At 42.1% G+C, this 21,498-nt stretch overlaps 2 protein-coding genes across 11 annotated transcripts in view; one reads left to right on the top strand and one right to left on the bottom strand.

Annotated features, from left to right (window-relative positions):
- Positions 1 to 3,784: 3,784 nt before the first annotated feature.
- ILDR1 (immunoglobulin like domain containing receptor 1) overlaps positions 3,785 to 21,498 on the top strand; it is a 283,577-nt gene continuing 265,863 nt past the window's right edge. For 4 of the 8 annotated variants that reach the window (XM_070798045.1, XM_019954680.2, XM_070798010.1 and 1 more), the window contains exons 1-2: positions 3,785 to 3,873; positions 5,071 to 5,113. The gene's annotated coding sequence lies outside the window, so the exon portion shown is untranslated. The remainder of the gene's footprint in view (positions 3,874 to 5,070; positions 5,114 to 21,498) is intronic. The other 4 variants (XM_070798057.1, XM_070797893.1, XM_070797854.1 and 1 more) reach the window with 2 other exon arrangements.
- The window catches only part of CASR (calcium sensing receptor), an 89,354-nt gene continuing 84,969 nt past the window's right edge, over positions 17,114 to 21,498 (bottom strand). For all 3 annotated transcript variants that reach the window (XM_019954497.2, XM_070796898.1, XM_070796956.1), the window contains exon 7: positions 17,114 to 19,531. In XM_019954497.2, the coding sequence (XP_019810056.2) occupies positions 18,009 to 19,531 (1,523 nt within the window). In that variant the 3' untranslated portion in view covers positions 17,114 to 18,008. The remainder of the gene's footprint in view (positions 19,532 to 21,498) is intronic.

Raw genomic sequence — 21,498 nt, 5'->3', positions numbered from 1 at the left:
ATGGTCAGATAGTATTTCAGATACTTGTCTGTATTTTTGCTCTTATACATTTCCCTTGCCCATTCAAACTAATGGCCACCCTGTCCTCATTGTCCTAAGGAAGGGATGTTCCGTGGCAGAAAGCAGAAGTCTGCTAGACTTTCTGGCTTCTGTTTCTAAGAGGTTACATTCCAGAACAGGGAGAGGTAGACAAGGCATTTGTCTGAAACCTAAGGGGGACTTGAAAAAGTTGTCCTGGCCAAGGGGAAGGGAAGTGATCAATGAACAGAGATCTCAGGGGTCTGGAGTAAAGGACCGTGGTAGCAAAACCCAAAAGAGGAAGTAACTTCAAGCTGCTTTCAGGCATGTGGGATGCTAGGCAGCCTTGCAGAGATCCGTGTGCCCAGGGGCGGGGTGGCAGCAGAGGGGCAGGCTGACTGGAATGGTGGACAGCTCTGCTTGAGACTTGGAGCCAGATGGTGACCCTTCTTCCCCCACCTTTGTTGTTATATAAGGCTCTAGAACAATGGCACAACCCAAAGTAAGAAAGGGGAGCCCCCAGAGAGCTAAGGCTGTTGCTCTATCAGATGAGAGCTCAAAGTAGAAATAGAAATACAGAAACTCAAGTTATATTTCCTTTGATATTTGGGCTTATGGTTTGAAATTTATATCCACTCATTTGTTTTTTTACTTTCTGTAAAAATTAATAAAAAGTTCCAAAATCCTAACTAATGGGAAACAGTGTCATTCTTAGCTACATTGCTTCAAATCCTGGCATATATTTTTATGGGGCAGAATTGTAGGACATAAGCCACATAAAATCTGATAATATCATGAAGTTATTTTAAAAGTATCTGACATTCCTTCACTATTTCAAGGGAATGAATCAGTGATTTGGGTACTTAATTAATTTATAATAATCAGAAGCTTTAGAACTTTAAAATATGCTTTAATTTTTATTAATGTTCAGTGTGCATTAATGTGTTTTATAATTCAGTGAAGTCAAATAGTGACTTATCAGGGTCTCTATTGTTCTGACATGATCTGTGAGTCAGTCTTGGGGTTTTAAGAGCCTGAGCTCCACTCTCTCTGGCTGTCTTGCAAAAATAACATTACTCATAACCAGCTTTGTGATAAGGATTGGATAGAGAACATTACAGGTAAGATTATCTGGTAAATTCCCAGTAGAAAACTTCTATTTGGAGTCTTTTAACCTGGTTTAATTGGCCAAATAACTCCTTCAGTTCAGTTCAGTCGCTCAGTTGTGTCCGACTCTTTGCGACCCCATGAATCGCAGCGTGCCAGGCCTCCCTGTCCATCACCAACTCCTGGAGTTCACTCAAACTCACGTCCGTCGAGTTGGTGATGCCATCCAGCCATCTCATCCTCTGTCATCCCCTTCTCCTCCTGCCCCCAATCCCTCCCAGCATCAGAGTCTTTTCCAATGAGTCAACGCTTCGCATGAGGTGGCCAAAGTACTGGAGTTTCAGCTTTAGCATCATTCCTTTCAAAGAAATCCCAGGGCTGATCTCCTTCAGAATGGACTGGTTGGATATCCTTGCAGTCCAAGGGACTCTCAAGAGTCTTCTCCAACACCACAGTTCAAAACATCAGTTCTTCGGTGCTCAGCTTTCTTCACAGTCCAACTCTCACATCCATACATGACCACTGGAAAAACCATAGCCTTGACTAGACGGACCTTTGTTGGCAAAGTAATGTCTCTGCTTTTGAATATGCTATCTAGGTTGGTCATAACTTTCCTTCCAAGGAGTAAGCATCTTTTAATTTCATGGCTGCAATCCCCATCCGCAGTGATTTTGGAGCCCAAAAAGATAAAGTCTGACACTATTTCCCCACCTATTTCCCATGAAGTGATGGGACCAGATGCCACGATCTTAGTTTTCTGAATGTTGAGCTTTAAGCCAACTTTTTCACTCTGCACTTTCACTTTCATCAAGAGGCTTTTTAGTTCCTCTTCACTTTCTGCCATAACGGTGGTGTCATCTGCATATCTGAGGTTATTGATATTTCTCCTGGCAATCTTGATTCCAGCTTGTGCTTCTTCCAGCCCAGTGTTTCTCATGATGTACTCTGCATAGTAGTTAAATAAGCAGGCTGACAATATACAGCCTTGACGTACTCCTTTTCCTCTTTGGAACCAGTCTGTTGTTCCATGTCCAGTTCTAACTGTTGCTTCCTGACCTGCATATATGTTTCTCAAGAGGCAGGTCAGGTGGTCTGGTATTCCCATCTCTTTCAGAATTTTCCACAGTTTATTGTGATCCACACAGTCAAAGGCTTTGGCATAGTCAGTAAAGCAGAAATAGATGTTTTTCTGGAACTCACTTGGTTTTTCGATGATCCAGCAGATGTTGGCAATATGATCTCTGGTTCCTCTGCCTTTTCTAAAACCAGCTTGGACATCTAAAAGCAGCTAACTTTTTTCTCTTTCTCAACAATTTAAAGACGTTTTATACAGATGGACCATCACTGTACATTCCCTAAATTTTATTCTTGTATTGATAGCAATTATAACCAGTTACATGGTCATCAAGCTGATTAGATCTTGTCTCATGGTCTTAGGGGAAGTGGAAAGAGGGATAAATGCAGAAACCCTTGCTTTCACTTATGTTGTGGATTCTGACCACGAGGAAGAAAGGACTAAGTTGTAGTCAAGTCCATGTCTTACCTGCAACTCTCTGGTTCACAAAGTAAGCTTAAGTTAGCCAACCTCCCTTACATCGGAGTTCGTGGAAAACTGATGTTCTTTTCCAGCAGAAAAGAGAAGTGAAGCTTTTAGGGGGCTTTCCCACTGGGAGTTTTCAAGTCCAAGAGATTGTAAGGCAGTGATTTTCAAATGCACGAGGACAAGCCTGGGAATCTCCATGTGGTGAGTTGAGAGGAAGGACATGCAAAGTTGAAAACCCATATTTGTGTATGTTTGGAGGACCAAAAATAGCTACATTTAAAATATCTTGAGCTACATATGGTACGTGCTGTGCTTAGTTGCTCAGTCATGTCCAGCTTTTTGTGACACCATGGACTGTAGCCCACAAGGCTCCTCAGTCCATGGGGATTCTCCAGGCAAGAATGCTGGATTGGGTTGACATGCTCTCCTCCAGGGGATCTTCCCAACTCAGGGATTGAACCCAGGTTTCCCACATTGCCGGCAGATTCTTTACCATCTGAGTCAGCAGGGAAGCCCAAGAATACTGGAGTGGGTAGCCAATGGAGTGGGTACCCCAGTTGGGGTAGCCAATCCCTTCTCCGGGGGATCTTCCCGACCCAGGGGTCTCCTGCATTGCAGGCAGATTCTTTACCAGCTGGGCTTCCAGGGAAGCCCACATGTGATATGACATCTTTCTAATTCTTATCTAATGGGATGTGAGTAAATAAAGCTTGAGAAACTGCTTTAGGTTGCAAAAGAAGGTACAAGAAGGTGTAAGAGAGATATAACCCCAGTGTTAGGTAAGTAGGGACTCAAGAGCAGTTGAATCAACAGAGACACAGACCAGGAAGGGAGCTCAGGGATCCTCCAGCCCAGCCCAGCCCAGCCCAGTTTGTAGTCAGCAAACTACAGTTGAAAACAAAAAATCAGAAGAAGAAGAATATTTCATAACATGTGAAAACTATGCAAAATCCAAATTTTCGTGTCCATAAATAAAGTTTTATGAGGACACAAGCCATGCTTATTTTTTTGTGTGTAATGTCTATTGCTGCTTTTGTGCTACAGTGACAGAGTTGAGTGGCTGTGACAATGAGTCGCCCACAAAGCCTAAAACATGTATTATCTGACACTTTACAGGAAATTTGCTGACCCCTGATGTAGCTCAGTGTTCAGGCACAGAAAATGAGGCCAAGACAGGGGAAGTGGCTTGCTCAGATGGCTAAACAGTAAGTAGGCTCTTAATATTACTCATAATACTTCTTTTCAGTCTATATCTTTTTAGTTATTACTTTGTTGACAGTTCTCGTCTCCCTTTAAACCTCTTCTAGCTCTAAAGATCTTTCCTAGTAGGATGTTCTAGAATGTACCCATAACTGTTTTTAACAAAGATAGGATATGTTTTATTTCCTTCTAATGCCCTTTTAAAGGATATTCAGGATTTTGCTAACCTTTCTAACTGAAGCATCTTGTGACCTGCATGAAATGTCTTTATCAATTAGTTTCCAAATCCACCCTTTAAGGACTTTAAGACCATTGGGATCTATTGCCACCAAGTGACTAGTGGCACTTTGGTTATGCTTACCCGGCTGAGCTGTCAGAGAATTATAGTATAACAGGTTTTCATGGTTGGAGCCAATATTAAATTTCAACCACTTAACATTGAACATTGGCTATAGAGATCATAATGTTGTCTAGTCAACTGTTAGAAATAAAAACAGAGGTTTTGTCCCCCCTACCCCCGTCTTGCTTCGTTTCTTAGATAAGCATAGTCCTTAGTGCTTCCTTTGTCACTTTTAAAGCCAGATGTTAAGAAATGCAAAATTAAAAATACAAGTGGGTGCTATTTTCAAGACTTCAATCGTCATTAATCATGACCCTGTTATTAGACTATATCACAGTTTTCTAACTCATTATTTTGTTGTCAATTAAGTATCACTCAAAGGTGTTTGTATAGCAAAAGCCCTTCCAGCTTGCTGGTATTCACTGTTTTATTAAAAGAGAAGTTGGTGACTTCTAACTCTGCTTATAAATCATCAGGATAAGAACCTGCTCGTCTTTACAGCTTTTTCTTTCTCTCATATTTGGGTGAATTGTGTGTTCATATTTTGCTTATTTTTATACTGGGTCTTTGGTCTTTGTTTTCCATGATTTCTAAAAATAATTTATATATTAGAGATACTGCCCATTATCTGTGATAAATGTTGCAAATATTTTCCCCTCAGTTAGTGATTTGTCATTTGATTTTACTTTTGGTGTTCTTTTTTGTGATGTGACAGTTCTCAATTTTTATAGTCAACTTTATCAGTTTTTTACTGAATCTAGATTTCAAATCATATATAGAAAGCCTTTCCCACATTTGGGTTATAAAGGATTTCACCATATATTTCTTCCAGCATTTTTATGATTTTATTTTTTACACTTAGAACTGCTGATCCATTTGGAGATTCTTCTTCTGTATAATCTGAGGTATGATCCAATTTGATCTTTTTAAAAATGGTTACCTAGTTGTCCTCCGATCATATATTTGCCCCAGTCATTTTGAGATGCCACCTTTATCACATTCTAAATTTCCATATGTACATAGGCTTAATTCTGGAGTCTATATTCTATTGCACAGTTCTGTCTACTCACGTGCCAGTATGAAACTTTAATTATAGAAGTTTCATAATTTAATATCTGGTACAGTTTAAGCTACTTTTACCTTATAGTTCTTCTCTTTCCAGTTTTTTTAAAAAGATATTCTTGCACGTTTATTTTTCCACATGAAGTTTAGAGTCATTCAATTTATAAATTGGGAAGAGCAGACATCTTTTTAATGAGAGTTGTTATATTTAAGGGCATGAACTATCTTTCCATTTGTTCAAGTCTATTTTGGGGTGTTTCAGTAGTGTTTTAAAGTTTTTCTCATGTTAATCTTGCACATTTTTGTTAAGTTTATTTCTTAGAGTTTATTTTTTGTTGTTGTTGTTATTGGAAATTGGACTTTCTCCTCTATTATATTTTTGAGCTGTATATTGTTAGTGTACCTAATGACTATTGATTTTTATATGTTAGCTTTATATCCTGCTAACTTTAGAATTCTTTTATTGCATGGTTACTTTTGCCATCGATTCTCTTAAGATTTTGTGACTATAATATTATGTAATGTGGAAGCTCTTGCTTTAGAACTGAGGTTATGTATTTTATTACATTAAGGAAATATCCATTAATTCCTATAGTCTGAGTGCTTTTTTAATGTCAGGAATAGGTGTTGATTTTTGTCAAATATGTTTTCAGCTTTTATGGTGATAATCATAGGATTTTTCTACTTAGATCTATTAATATAGTGAATTATAGTAATGTATTTTCTAATAACAAAACACCCTTGTATTCCCCAGCTAAATTCATTGGGCATGGTGTATTGTTATCTTAATGTGGTACTGCATCCTGTTCAATAACATTTTAAAATTTTTACTTCAGTGTACATAAGTGATATTGCTCTGTCATTTTTCCGGGGTTGCTTTTGTTGGGCTTAGAAATCAACTTGATGCTTAATTCTTGAAAAGAATTTGAACTTTTTCTTGTTTCTAGAATAATGTATTGGGACTATCTGTATTGGAAGATGTGATGGCATTTCCATTTGAAACTGAGTCTGGTGCATTTTTGAGGATCGCTCTTTGATAAATTTCTCTACTTTTTAATATGGACATCAGTCTGTTTAAACTTTTTACCTCAACTAGAGTCAATTTTTTTTTTTTGCCATACCACACAGGTTGTACAATCTTAGTTTCTTGGCGCTTCCCAGGGATTGAACCAGGGCCCTTGGTAATGAAAGCACAGAATCCTAACCACTGGACCATGGGACTCTCATGGAATCAATTTTGATAGACTGTATTTCATCAGACTTTTCAAATGTATTTGCATAATGATGTACAAAGAAGTTGCTTAAATTTTTAAAAAATATTTTGTATGTTTCCATGGTTATTTATCTTCTGTCATCTATCATTTTGTTTGAGTTTTATTAGTTTTTCAGAGAATCAGAATTTTTTTTTTTTTAATGAAGTGAAGTCGCTCAGTCGTGCCGGACTCTTTGCTACCCTGTGGAGTATAGCCCACCAGGCTCCTCTGTCCATGGGGTTTTCCAGGCAAGAATACTGGAATGGGTTGCCATTTCCTTCACCAGGGGATCTTCCCAACCCAGGGATCGAACCCTGGTTTCCCGCATTGCAGGCAGATGCTTTAACCTCTGAGCCACCAGGGAAAGAGCACACCTAGGGCTTTTCCTGTAATTCAGTTATTGTCCACTAGGTGGTAGCAGATGCCTTGGCTCTACAATTCACAAGCTCAAATCAATTTTCTGCTTAAATTCATTGTATTAATAGATTTAAACTATTTTTCAAATAAAAATTAACGTTAATTAACCATTTAAATAAAAACTTAATTAAGTATTTCTTTTGGGATTGGAAAGTAAATTGACCTTTTCCAGTCCCGTGGCTACTGCTGAGTTTTCCAAATTTGCTAGCATATTGAGTGAGCACTTTCACAGCATCATCCTTTAGGATTTGAAACAGCTCAACTGGAATTCCATCACCTCCACTAGCTTTGTTCGTAGTGATGCTTCCTAAGGCCCACTTGACTTCACATTCCAGGATGTCTGGCTTTAGATGAGTGGTCACACCATCATGATTATCTGGGTCGTGAAGCTCTTTTTTGTACAGTTCTGTGTATTCTTGCCACCTCTTCTTAATATCTTCTGCTTCTGTTAGTTCCATACCATTTCTGTCCTTTTTGAGCCTATCTTTGCATGAAATGTTCCCTTGGTATCTCTAATCATCTTGAAGATATCTCTAGTCTTTCCCATTCTATTATTTTCCTCTATTTCTTTGCGCTGATCACTGAGGAAGGCTTTCTTATCTCTCCTTGCTATTCTTTGGAACTCTGCATTAAAATGGGTATATCTTTCCTTTTCTCCTTTGCTTTTTGCTTCTCTTCTTTTCACAGCTATTTGTAAGGCCTCCTCAGACAACCATTTTGCTTTTTTGCATTTCGTTTTCTTGGGGATGGTCTTGCAATGCCAAAGAATGCTCAAACTACTGCACAATTGCATCATCTCACACATTAGCAAAGCAATGCTCAAAATTCTCCAAGCCAGGCTTCAGCAATACGTGAACCGTGAACTTTCAGATTTTCAAGCTGGTTTTAGAAAAGGCAGAGGAACCAGAGATCATATTGCCAACATCCGCTGGATCATCGAAAAAGCAAGAGAGTTCCAAAAAACATCTATTTCTGCTTTATTGACTATGCCAAAGCCTTTGACTGTGTGGATCACAATAAACTGTGGAAAATTCTGAAAGAGATGGGAATACCAGACCACCTGATGTGCCTCTTGAGAAACCTATATGCAGGTCAGGAAGCAACAATTAGAACAGGACATGGAACAACAGACTGGTTCCAAAGAGGAAAAGGAGTTCGTCAAGGCTGTATATTGTCACTCTGCCTATTTAACTTATATGCAGAGTGCATCATGAGAAATGCTGAGCTGGATGAAGCACAAGCTGGAATCAAGATTGCCAGGAGAAATATCAATAACCTCAGATATGCAGATGACACCACCCTTATGGCAGAAAGTGAAGAAGAACTAAAAAGCCTCTTGATAGAAGTGAAAGAGGAGAGTTAAAAAGTTGGCTTAAAGCTCAACACTCAGAAAACTAAGATCATGGCATCTGGTCCCATCACTTCATGGCAAATAGATGGGGAAACAGTGGAAACAGTGTCAGACTTTATTTTGACAAATAAAAATCCAAAATCACTGCAGATGGTGATTGCAGCCATGAAATTAAAAGACGCTTACTCCTTGGAAGGAAAGTTATGACCAACCCAGACAGCATATTAAAAAGCAGAGACATTACTTTGCCAACAAAGGTCCGTCTAGTCAAGGCTATGGTTTTTCCTGTGGTCATGTATGGATGTGAGAGTTGGACTATAAAGAAAGCTGAGCACCGAAGAATTGATGTTTTGAACTGTGGTGTTGGAGAAGACTCTTGAGAGTCCCTTGGACTGCAAGGAGGTCCAACCAGTCCATCCTAAAGGAGATCAGTCCTGGGTATTCATTGGAAGGACTGATGTTGAAGCTGAAACTCCAATACTTTGGCCACCTGATGCAAAGAGCTGACTCATTTGAAAAGACCCTGATGCTGGGTAAGATTGAGGGTGGGAGGAGAAGGGGGCAGTAGAGTATGAGATGGTTGGATGGCATCATGGAGTCAATGGACATGAGTTTGGGTGAACTCCTGGAGTTGGTGATGGACAGGGAGGCCTGGTGTGCTGCAGTCCATGGGGTTGCAAAGAATCAGACACAACTGAACTGAACTGAACTAAGTATTTCTTTATTAGAAACCATATTGACTGTTCACACACATATATATTTTAAAGTCTAAAAGGCAAGCTATACAAAAGTGTTTTTCATTCTACTGTTAGCTAATTCTATTCTTATCTATGGACAGGCTAGAATGCTATTTTTACATTCCTTCTGGTGTTATTTTGTTTTTCCTATCTATCCATAGAAAACTGGGTAACACATGTTTCTTGCAATTTCCTTCTGCTACTGGTTCCAGAGTGGTTCTGGTTCTGGATGTGGGGCCTCCAGGAACAATTTTCGTGCCCACTTTCTTGTCCATAATTTCCATTTCTTATTTTCAAAGTTTCACTTTTATTCCTTCTATTGACAAAATCAAGAAATGAAAATCTCTGACCTGCTGAGACCAAAATCCCCATTCCACCAGGTTACTTTCTTCAATTAGACAGCAGTAACTTTCCACTGATTCATAGGATGACATCAGATTTTTTCCCATCAGCTTTCTAACTGGAAACTCATTTAAACTATTTTACATATGATGATACTTATCTTGCCACATTCTAACCACAAATCTGAATTGCTACAATTAATTTTTGAAAGAAAGTTCTATGCATAGAGAGCATTTTCAGCTAAAATGTAAAGTTTCTGTGCAATAGCTTAACAAACATTTATAAAGTTTAAAAAAATAAATTATTGGGCTTTCCTGGTGGTCCAGTGATAAAGAATCCACCTGCCAATGCAGGGGACATGGGTTTGATCCCTGGTCTAGGAAGAGGCCACATACTGAGGTGCAACTAAGCCTGTGGATTGCAATTACTAAGCTCACATGCCCAGAGCCTCTGCTCTGCAACAAGAGAAGCCACCACAATGAGAAACCCGTGCACTGAAACAAAGAGAGTGTAGCCCCCTCTCCCTGCAGCTAGAGAAAGCCTGCGTGCAGCAATGAAAACCCAGTCCAGCCAAAAATAAATAAGTTCATCAAAAAAATTTCTTACATTTATTGGAAAATTTCTACACACTCAGAAAAATAGTGCAATAAACACCCCACATCACCACTCAGATCAAGCAATTATTATTATTTTGGTGAGCGTTTCAGTATATATCTGTATTTTTCAGTTCAGTTCAGTTCAGTTCTTCAGTCATGTCCGACTCTTTGTGACCCCATGAATCACAGCACGCCAGGCCTCCCTGTCCATCACCAACTCCTGGAGTTCACTCAAACTCACGTCCGTCGAGTTGGTGATGCCATCCAGCCATCTCATCCTCTGTCATCCCCTTCTCCTCCTGCCCCCAATCCCTCCCAGCATCAGAGTCTTTTCCAATGAGTCAACCCTTCCCATGAGGTGGCCAAAGTACTGGAGTTTCAGCTTTAGTATCATTCCTTCCAAAGAAATCCCAGGGCTGATCTCCTTCAGAATGGACTGGTTGGATCTCCTTGCAGTCCAAGGGACTCTCAAGAGTCTTCTCCAACACCACAGTTCAAAACATCAATTCTTCGGTGCTCAGCTTTCTTCACAGTCCAACTCTCACATCCATACATGACCACAGGAAAGACAATAGCCTTGACTAGATGGACTTTTGTTGGCAAAGTAATGTCTCTCTTTTGAATATGCTATCTAGGTTGGTCATAACTTTCCTTCCAAGGAGTAAGCATCTTTTAATTTCATGGCTGCAGTCACCATCTACAGTGATTTTGGAGCCCAAAAAGATAAAGTCTGACACTGTTTCCACTGTTTCCCCATCTATTTGCCATGAAATGATGGGACCAGATGCCATGATCTTAGTTTTCTGAGTGTTGAGCTTTAAGCCAACTTTTTCACTCTCCTCTTTCACTTTCATCAAGAGGCTTTTTAGTTCCTCTTCACTTTCTGCCATAAGGGTGGTGTCATCTGCATATCTGAGGTTATTGATATTTCTCCTGGCAATCTTGATTCTAGCTTGTGCTTCTTCCAGCCCAGTGTCTCTCATGATGTAATATCTGTATTTTTAAGAAACATTTAAAAGTAGTTGCAAACACTGTGCTTATTTACCCTTAAACACTTCAGCCAGCATCCCCTAAAAATAAGAACATTTTCTTACCTATATTATCACCCCTAAGAAAATTAACAATACTTCCTTACTTTCATCTAATAACCAGTTCATATTCTCATTTCCCAAATTTCATTCAAATTCGAATTTCACACACTTACTTTTTGTTTCTTTTTAGAAATTTATAATCTAGAAAGCCCTTTACAAATGATACTGACTTTTCAAAAGGACAAGAAAATTTGTCTTACTTTTCCTTGTCTTACTTTTCATTTAATTCTAAAAGCAGATTGTCACTAAAAGCCCACTTGCCACTGACACGGTAGTAAAGGTAAGTTTAACAGTTTCCTCCTGCTACTGCAGTAAGTTACTCCAAGTGCAGTGGCTTCAAACATCACAAATTTGTTTTTTTCTAATTCTGGATGTCAGGAGTCCAGAAAGGTGTCGACAGGGCTGTATCCCTTTTCTGGAGACCCTAGGGGAAAACCTGTTCCTGATCCTTCTGGCTTACTAGCAGCCACCTACATTCATTGACTTGTGGTCTTCCTCCATCTTCAGAACCAGCAGCAGAACATCTTCGAATCTCTCTTTAAAAAAATTATATATAGTTTTAAAAAATTGGAGCATATAGTTTATTTACAATATTGTGTTAGTTTTAGGTGTACAACATAGTGACTCAGTACCTTTAAAGTTTATACTCCATTTAAAGTTATTATAAAATAATGTCTTTATTCCCTGTACTGAACAATGAATCCTTATAGCTTACTTATTTTATATATAGTAGCATTTTCAAGAGCTTCCCAGGTGGTGCTGGTGGTAAAGAACCCGCCAGCCAATTCAGGAGACATAGGAGATGTGGTTCCATCCCTGGGTTGGGAAGATCCCCTGGAGAAGGAAATGGCAACCCACTCCAGTATTCTTGCCTGAATTATCTCATGGACAGAGGAGCCTGGCAAGCTACGGTCCATGGGGTCACAAAGAGTTGGATACAACTGAAGCAACTTAAGCACAGCACAGCATTTTCAAATTTCTGCCTCTGACCCTAACTTTCTTGCTTTTCTCTTCCATTTATAAGCACTCTTGTGATTACATTGGGCCCACTTGAATAATCCAGAACTCTCCCTATATCAAGATCAGCTGATTAACAATTTTAATTGCATATGCAACTGAATTCTCCCTTGCCATGTAACATAACACATTCACAGGTTCCGAGGGTTAGGTCCCAGATAAAATTGGGGGCCATTATTCTGCCTGTGATAAGAAGTGGCTAGACAAAGATTCATCAGTTACTTGCATGCATCCCACTGCAACCTTAAATATCTGTTTGTTCTGCATTGGAAGTTTTGGGGCTTCCCAGGTGGTGCTAGTGCTAAAGAATTCGCCTGCCAATGCCGAAGCCATAAGAGATGCGGGTTCAATCCCTGGGTTGGGAAGATCCCCTGGAGCGGGAAATGACAACCCACTCCAGTATTCTTGCTTGGAGAATCCCATGGACAGAGGAGCCTGGCAGGCTACAGTCCGTAGGGTCATGAAGAGTCGGACATGACTGAAGTGACATTTAAGCACACACTCCATTGTACCTTGGCTTTACTAGTGCTTAAATCATAGCTAAAGTACTTCAGGTAAGGGTGTGTTTGTTCCTGTTTTCTCTACCTGCCTCTCTGATTTCAATGAAGTTGTGTAACTCTACAAAAGAAAGAAGCAAACAATAAATTATTTTGCTTCCCTGTATTCCCTTCTCTCCAGTGAAACTTAATCCATGTTATTCTGTGTGGACACATGATTCTATGTCCTGCTCTCTTCCTTACTGTTATTTCTAAGTTTGATTACTGCTTTGACCTCATGCACATGCTGTCATATCTGATGTGTGTGGGTGGGCTCTTCTGCAATGGGATCATAGTGTAATTTCCTCTGCCGTCCCCCAGGTGATGGGTGTCTGGACGCTTTCCTGTCTGCATCTGCAGTGCGTCTGTGCTCCCCTGGTTGCAGGCCTCCCTGCACATGACCAGGGGCATAGAGGTCATGTATCCAGAACACATAGGTACTAATTAATTTTGCTGCCTGTTGGCTTATTTCCCTGGGAGTATATTCATAAAAGAAAATTTACTGGCACAAAAGTTAAGAGGGATCTGTTAAACCAATTGCCTGAGGATAATTCAGAAAACTTGAGCAGCCCACAGTTGGTTCAACTAAGGATAAGATCATAATAGATCACTTCAAGATCCAGGAAGACTTGTGTTTCATCAAGCTCCAAGAAGGCCTTTCTGATATGCTCCAAAGAGTTGCTTTTTGAAGCTCATTGTAAAGGTCTTACATTAAATTTTTTTTGGTTTGTTTTTCAACTAAATTTTTAGTTGCTTGGTAGACTTTCAGGTTCCTTTTGTTTGTGTGTTTGATGTACTAGCTTCTCTTGTGATAAAAAACAGCCAAAGGATAAAAAAGAATCCACCAGTCAAGAAACTGTGATGAAAGGGCCACTCAAGTTATTGAAATCTTTGGTGTGATTTTTTTTTTTTAACTGGTGGATTCTTTTTTATACTTTGGCTGTTTTTTTAAATTTAATTTTTTATTATGGAAATTTAGAAACACACAAAAAAATAGGAGTAGAAAACTGAAGCTTTAACAGCCATTGACTTTCTGGTGTTCTTTCTTATCTTTCTCCCTACATACCTGTTTTCTCCCCCATTGTGGTTTTTAAAGCAAACTCCAGGCATCCTATGATCTCACCCCAAAATACTTCAGAGTGCATCATGTTTTGTTAAATGACCACAATGCTGACAACAAATGAGGTAAAATGTTAATAATAAATGAATCTAGGTAGAAGGGGTACAGATGTCTTTTGGACTGCTTATTTTTGCAAAATTTATATAAGCTTGAAATGATTTATAAATAAAAAGTAAAAAAAAGTGCAAACAAAAAATATGACTGTAATATGATCACATTTGATAATCTAAGAAGCAGATTTTTTTCCTTTACTGTAAGTCATGTTCCTAGAAAAAAATCCAGAAAAATATTAAGAAGGAAATAAGTCATTCATAATTCTAACACCCAGTCGTAATCACTGTTAAACAATTGTGTATTATGTATCCAGGCTATTAAACGAACCCAGACACACAAACTTTTGCATATCATTTAAAAAGTCCAACAGTGCTAATGAGTTTATAATCAAATTCCCGCCCTCCCACCCCTCTGCAGTCCCACCCTGGAGTTCTTGCCCCTGCTTGCTCTCTCTTTTATCTGTTAGCAGCCTCTCTTTCATGGCAAAATGCCATCTGCAGTTCTGTCTTCACGTATCTTTCTGATTTACCACAGCTGTTAAGATGAAAGGGAATCAAATTTTGCTTATTTTTTTCTCAGCAAGATGTGTTTTTCATTTTGTGTTTGATCTTAAAAAATGCTTTGTTTGTGGGCAGTGGATACTGCAGACTGGCTCATGCATCACCCACCTTCCTCTAGCACGCCGTCCTGTACTCCAGAGGCTGGAGAGCAAAGGCCACTTTCCCAAACTTCCTGTGGAAGAGTTCTGCATGTGACTGATGGGAATCTTGGAAAGGTGATATGAATGGGGCCAAGCACAGTGGCAGAGAACTTTGGTTCCTCCAGCTGCAATGAAGGTTCCAGTGTCTGGATCCCTGTGTCATGAGTGCTGAGTGCTTGGCAGGTAGTAAGTTATTTTTTGCCAAACAACCCTGTGGAGGAATTAGGAATTTCTTTGGCAGTGGAGGGCAAGGAGAGAAGAGCCTGAGACCTGCCTGGTAATTCCCAGGCCCCAGGGCTTTCTCATGAGAGATCTGGCAGGCCTGGGAGGGGCCTCGTGGTTGGGACAAGGTGATGCAGCCATGAAAATCACTGTGGATTCTATGCCCTGGGGACACAGAAGCCTCAGAGGATGTCAGAATGGAGGCATAACAATTACTTGAGGGCTAGATAAGAATGTTTTCAGAGGGACTTCCCTGGTGGTCCAGTGGTTAAGACTTCACGTTCCAATGCAACGGGTACAGGCGCAATCCCTGGTCAGAGAGCTAAGATCCCACATGCCTCGAGGGCAAAAACTCAGAACATAAAACGGAAGCACTGTTGTAACAAATTCAATAAAGACTTTAAAAATGGTCCACATCTAAAAAAGATAAAAGAAAAAAATGTTCTCAGAGATGTCAACAGGAGCTGTGGATGTTTGGGGAACCCTACCTCCTCACACTATAGAAACCTTCCTGGAAAGGGGAAGGGAGAAACCTCTGAACAGACCCCTAAAAATCTAAATTGATTCAGAAAATTCTGAAATTCGAGAGAAAACCCCAGTTTGACTAAAATGAAGTTTCTGTCATTAGGCTGAACGGGAATTTGAGAAGGAAACCGGGATGTGACAGAAACATAATGCAGATTCATAACCGAGACCCTGACTGTGTGTGAGAGTCGTGTCTGCTACGAAGGACAAAGGACAGTGACGGTCAGCCTCCCTTTTTGACAAGAACCTGGGGGGAGACCACTTTATTTGCAAGCACTCGGTGACGTGGAGCTCACCGTGAATGGTGTGTTTTCCCTGGGAAACCTCTTCCTCCAGCTCAGCCGTGAGGGTGAGCCACTTGTCAAAGCAAACTTGGGAAGGATGAGTGTGTGGCATTTTGCATTGCAAAGTAGCTGTTTCCACTTGGCTGCTTGGACCAGCAAAATAAAAATAAGATAAAAGCTTGTATTTAAAACAACCAAATAGAAAAATTAAAACTAAGGCCATCAAATGTTCAGCCTTTTTTAAAAAAAAGTCCAAGTAAAATGTTAAATGTAAGTCTTCATTCTGCTCTGGGCCTTGCTCAGAGGTGTGATCAGGGTGGGAGTGGCAGGCTGGGTCTGGTTTGGGGAAGCAGATGCCGCAGGTCCTCCTGTGTGAGACCTTCTCTGTGTCTCCTACCTGACGCCCTCTAGTGTCTTTTCATCCAGATTGACAATTGTAATTTCCACAGGTCATTTTTTTTTTTAACTTTCAACTTTAATTTTTTGAATCTTTTGGCCTCGTCGTGTGGCATGTGGGATCTTAGTACCTGACCAGGGATGGAACCTGTGTCTCCTGCATTGGCAGCATGGAATGTTTACCATTGGCCTACCAGGGAAGTCCCTTCCACAATTCATTTTCACTTTAAAAATCAAGGAAAGGTGGCCCTTTTGGAAGAAAATGGTCAGGAAGTCATCAAGAACGGTAGACTTTGTGGTGTCACACAGGTTTGACTGGCTTAAAAGCAGCATTTAGAGAGATCTGAGAGTCAGCTGCCAGACGGGGATGGTCTTCCCTTGGTTGGACATCTTGGTTCTGACACCACAGAGGTGGGGGGAGCATGGGTCCCTTAGGGGACTGATGTTCGGCTTCACCATGAGCTATGGTGTTCAGGACCCCTTGGACTGGGCCGTAGAGTTCTTGGGCTTATTATGGAGAAAGTTAGTGTGATCAGTGGGTTTGTTGTTAAAGTGTGAATGGTTAAATAAATGTGTTGTTTTCTATTTTAAATAAGTGAAAGAAATTACAATATCAGTAATAATATTAACTAATATTTATTGCGTGCTTACTATGGGCTAGGCACCATGCTAAAATACTTTACATACATTTATCTCATTTAACCCACATAAGAGCTCTGCGGGAAAAGGATGATTATTACCTCCATTTTAGACACAAAGAAGCTGGGGCTGAGTGAGGTCAAGGTTCCCTGCCTGTGGTCACCCAACTTGTGAGTGACAAACCCAGCACTTGACCCCAGGCCTCTCTAGCTCCAGAACTGACTGTTCAGCAGTATGCCATTCAACGTTCAATCTTGTAACTACCCATGGGCAGATCCCACTGCTGGAGGGAACCTAAGTATGGCATTGGGGGGTGCCAAGAGTAATATCCCATGAGAGCTCTCTTGGAACCACGTGTTCTTACCCCAGAAACTGGTAGGAGGTCAGAGACTGGGAGCTTATTCTTCACAGGGAAAGGCATGGATCTGACTTCAGGAAGCGTTTGGGGTGGAGAAAGAGGGAGCTTCTGGATCCCTGGGCCCTGAAAGGGCTCATTTAGGGCTTAGCTCATTGGGGTGTGGGTGGTGGGGCGGGCAAAGAAAACGGGACTCAATAATACTGCCTTATATCAACCAGACTGGGACATTTTTTCCAGCTTATATTTTCCACGGACTATTAAAACAAACACATTTTCTTAAGGATAAAGCTACATATGACAATATTAATTACAGATACAGCTCATTGGATTCATGCAGGCTGAGGTGATTCCTGAGATATTGGAATCTAAACGTGGCATCACCATCACACTCTGGACAAGATCAGACATACTGCTGGAGGATGGATGCTAACCTTCTCCATGTCACGTGACAGCAGCAGCAAGTAGGAAACCACATATTTAACATTTTTCATAAATAGGAGGGGACACATTCATCTTACAGCTCTGGACATTTCAAGTTCTTCCCACTGTCAAGGTGTTGGGCAGCGCTGGCGACATTCTGTCTTTCGCACTCAACTCTAGTGGTGCCCATAGGAGGTCCTGTCACTCTGCACAGGTTTGTTTTTGGACCAGGCTGTCTGCAAAGTTCAGGGCAGACGTTTCAACATTAAAAACAAAAATCAAACCAAAACAACAGCAACAAAAACAACAAATAAGACCCTAGGGGGAATAGGTGGGTATCTTAAAGCCATGGTTTTATCTCTGGACTGTTGGATGGGATAGAACAGAAGAGGAGAATGGAAGCAGGGATAGGAAAGGCGAACCTGACTATAGGGATCTCAGCACTCTGATAAACCTAACCACAGAAGCACACCGCTCCCCTCTTTTTAATTTTAAGGGGGACATTATTTCATTCACTGTCGTTTATAGCAGTGCAACTAAGTTCCAAGCATTTGGTGGGTCTTATCCCTCCTTCCTGGAGGAAGGGGGTGGGGGTGGGGGGGCAGTTCCTCATCCCTTTGGAGAAGGTCATCCCGGGGAAACTGCCTGGATTCCCCCTGAACTGGCTTTCTCCTTCCCTTTTAAGAACGCAGCATGTTTTCCGTAACAGTGCTGCCTCCGCCACTGATGACAAAGCTCCGGGAATTAGACACTACAAGTGCCGGGGACATCTCTTCGGGGTCCTCCATCTCTAGCTGGTGGTCCTCACCCACAGGGCCCTGCAGGCCTGTCTCCTGGGAGGTCAATTCTGAGTCCGTCTCTCCGCACTGCAGCGGGAGCAACGCCTGGTGTTTGGTCAGGGCGTCATTGTTTTTCTGGGCCTCCAGGGAGGTCTGGTGCGTGGAATTCCTGTGAGCCACGGCGGTCTTCTGAGGCTCGTCAAAGCTCAGCGAGAAGGTGACGGTGCCGCTGCCGAAGATGACCTTCTGCTTGCATCGGGGCGGCTGCTGCGACTGTGGCTGCGGCTGTGGGGTCGAGGGTGGCCGCGGCTGTGGCTGCTGCGCGTTGTGCGGGCTCAGGGCCAGCGGCTGCGGCTGCTTCTGCCTCTTCGGCTGCTGCTGAGGGAACGGGTCCTCGCTGTTGCTCTTGCTGCTGATGGAGGAGGAGGGGGTGGATCCCGTGGAGCCCCCTAGGCTGCTGGACCGCTGGCGGGAGACGTTGCTGCGGCGCAGCGTGGCTCGGGCGGCCACCTTGAAGGCGTGTGCCGCGGTGCTGCAGCGCACCTCCTCGATGGTGTTCCGGGAAGGCTTGAAGAGGATGATGTAGACCTTGTTGAAGAAGATACAGGCCAGCAAGCCAAAGCTGGCCGCCAGGATGGCGATCACCTCCACGGCAGAGACGAACTTGCCGTAAGTGCTGGCGTAGGCGGGGATGAAAGAGATCCAGACGATGAAGAAGATGAGCATGCTGAAGGTGATGAACTTGGCTTCATTGAAGTTCTCTGGCAGCTTCCGGGACTTGAAGGCGAAGAAGAAGCAGATGGCGGCCAGCAAGCAGGTGTAGCCGATCAGGAAGCCCAGCGCCATGAGCGAGCCCTCGTGGCAGGTGATGAAGATGATCTCGTCCTCCAGCTCGTGGTTGCGGTAGCTCGAGGGGGGCGCTGTATTGAGCCAAATGGCACAGATGACAATCTGCATGAAGGTGCAGAGGAAGACCAGCAGGAACTGCAGGTTGAGCCCCCACCACTTCCGGTGGAAGCTGGTGGGAATCTTGGCCTCAAACACCAGGAGGACCCGATTGGTTTTCACCAGGATGCACGAGATGCAGAGCACGAAGCTGATGCCAAAGGCCGGCTGGCGCAGGCGGCACGTCCAGTCCTGGGGCTCCCCGATGAAGAACAGGGAGCTGGAGAAGCAGCAGAGCAGGGAGAAGAGAAGGAGATAGGAGAGCTCCCGGTTGGTGGCCTTGACGATGGGCGTGTTGCGGAACTTGATGAAGACGCCCAGCACGAAGGCTGTGAGGAAAATGCCCAGCACAGCAAAGAGCGTGAGTGCGATCCCGAAGGGCTCGGTCCACGACAGAAACTCGATCTCCTTGGCGATGCAGGAAGTGTGGTTCTCATTGGACCAGAAGTCATCAGGGCACTTATCACAGGCACTTGCATCTGTAAAGTGTCGCAGTGAAGGGGTTAGTACTGCGTGGCAGAGACTGAAATTTGTGAGTTTGAATGTGGTGATGAGGGAACTTTAAATTTGCTTTATTGATGAAATAATTGTGATTTTTACATTATCAGATAATGTACTGAACCCTGACTTATGCTTAATAATAAACTGAATTTCATGTTTCTTTGATGGTTCTATTATTTTTTTCTTTTGTGCTGTACTCAGTCACGTGTGCCGTGGTCAGTCATATGTGCTGTGTGTTCAGTCATATGTATTGTGCTCAGGTCCCTTCAGTTGTGTCCAGCTCTTTTCCACCCTATGGACTGTAGCCCACCAGGCTCATCTATCCATGGGATTCTCCAGGCAAGAAAACTGGAGTGGGTTGCCATGCCCTCCTCCAGTTTGTATATATGGGGGATACTTTTTGAAAAATTTTTAAATTTTATGTTGCAATATAGTCGATTAACAATGTTGTGATAGTTTTGAGTGTATAGCGAAGTGATTCAGTTTATACACATACGTGTATCTATTCTTTTTTCAAATTGTTTTCCCATTTAGGTTGTGACATAATATTGAACTGACTTCCCTGTGTTGTACAGTAGATTGTTGTTGGTCATCCATTTTATATATAGCCGTGTGTACATGTCAATTCCAAACTCTAGGAGGGCTACTTGCTTCCTTTAACACTACTTGCTGATGTACAAACCATCATTCAGCAAGCACAGAATGATCAGTCTTGCCAGACAGGTGGCTGCCCTGCACACTGGGGGTCTGGCACTGTCCACCAATTTTCATAGTGATTCACACTCAGTCTGACTTATTTTGGACATAAGGATGGGCTTTGTAGACACACCAGAGCAGCCTCTTAGATCACGGCAAAGTGCTCAACAATTCTGACCTGTGCCTTCCTCACTCCACATCAGTGGCTTTCTAGTGAGGGTGGCTGTAGACTCGTTTGACCAACAAATGTTTATTAAGCCTGTGCTGTGTCTCAGTCAGTGTGCAGTTTTGGGGGGTGAAAGGAGCACGGACTTTGCAGTCAGTGGTCTGGATGGGAATTCTGGCCCTGCCATTTATTAGCTGTGTGACTTTGGTCAGGCTCCTTAACCAATCTGAGCCTCAGTTTCCTCATCGGTGAAATGGAAGCAATAATAACTCCATCATGGTAGTGAGGATGAAATGAGTTAATAATAATGAGAAAAAATTATATTTAGTATTTATAGAGTGCTTCCAATATGCCAATCAAATATTTCTCTATAACTTATCATGTGTTTTACCAGTTTTATCTAATTTAATCCCCCAAACTCTGTAAGATAGGTTTATTATTATTCTTACTTTATAGATGAAGAAACTGAGGCATAGGAGAAACATAAATAAGGTAGTAAGTCCAGTGCCAGGTACTCTGTAGACAATCTATCTTGACCTATTAACTCTGAAGCCTGGAACACACATCTCTGGTTCCTAAGAGCTCATTCTGTTGTTTAGCTCTATTAGCCCAGCTTTGAATTTGATGTTACATTGTGTTGCCTACAGCATCTTCTTGCTGCTGTCATCCAGTCTCTTACTCATTTTAGATGGTGATTCCCTGATATGCTCTCTAGCACTGCTGCTGCCTTAATTAGGGAACAGACACAACATCTATTCAGGATCACTGAGCTCTAAGAAAAGAAAAACAACATTGGAGTGCAGTATCGAAGTAAGATGGAGGAGGCAATGGCACCCCACTCCAGTACTCTTGCCTGGAAAATCCCATGGATGAAGGAGCCTGGTGGGCTGCAGTCCATGGGGTCGCTAAGAGTCGGACACGACTGAGCGACTTCACTCTCACTTTTCACTTTCCTGCATTGGAGAAGGAAATGGCAACCCACTCCAGTGTTCTTGCCTGGAGAATCCCAGGGATGGGCGAGCCTCGTGGGCTGATGTCTATGGGGTCACACAGAGTTGGACACGACTGAAGTGAATTAGCAGT

The sequence above is a fragment of the Bos indicus genome, chromosome 1 (assembly GCF_029378745.1).
Source record: "Bos indicus isolate NIAB-ARS_2022 breed Sahiwal x Tharparkar chromosome 1, NIAB-ARS_B.indTharparkar_mat_pri_1.0, whole genome shotgun sequence".
Taxonomy (NCBI): Eukaryota; Metazoa; Chordata; class Mammalia; order Artiodactyla; family Bovidae; genus Bos; species Bos indicus.
This window is presented reverse-complemented; position numbering and strand designations above follow the sequence as displayed.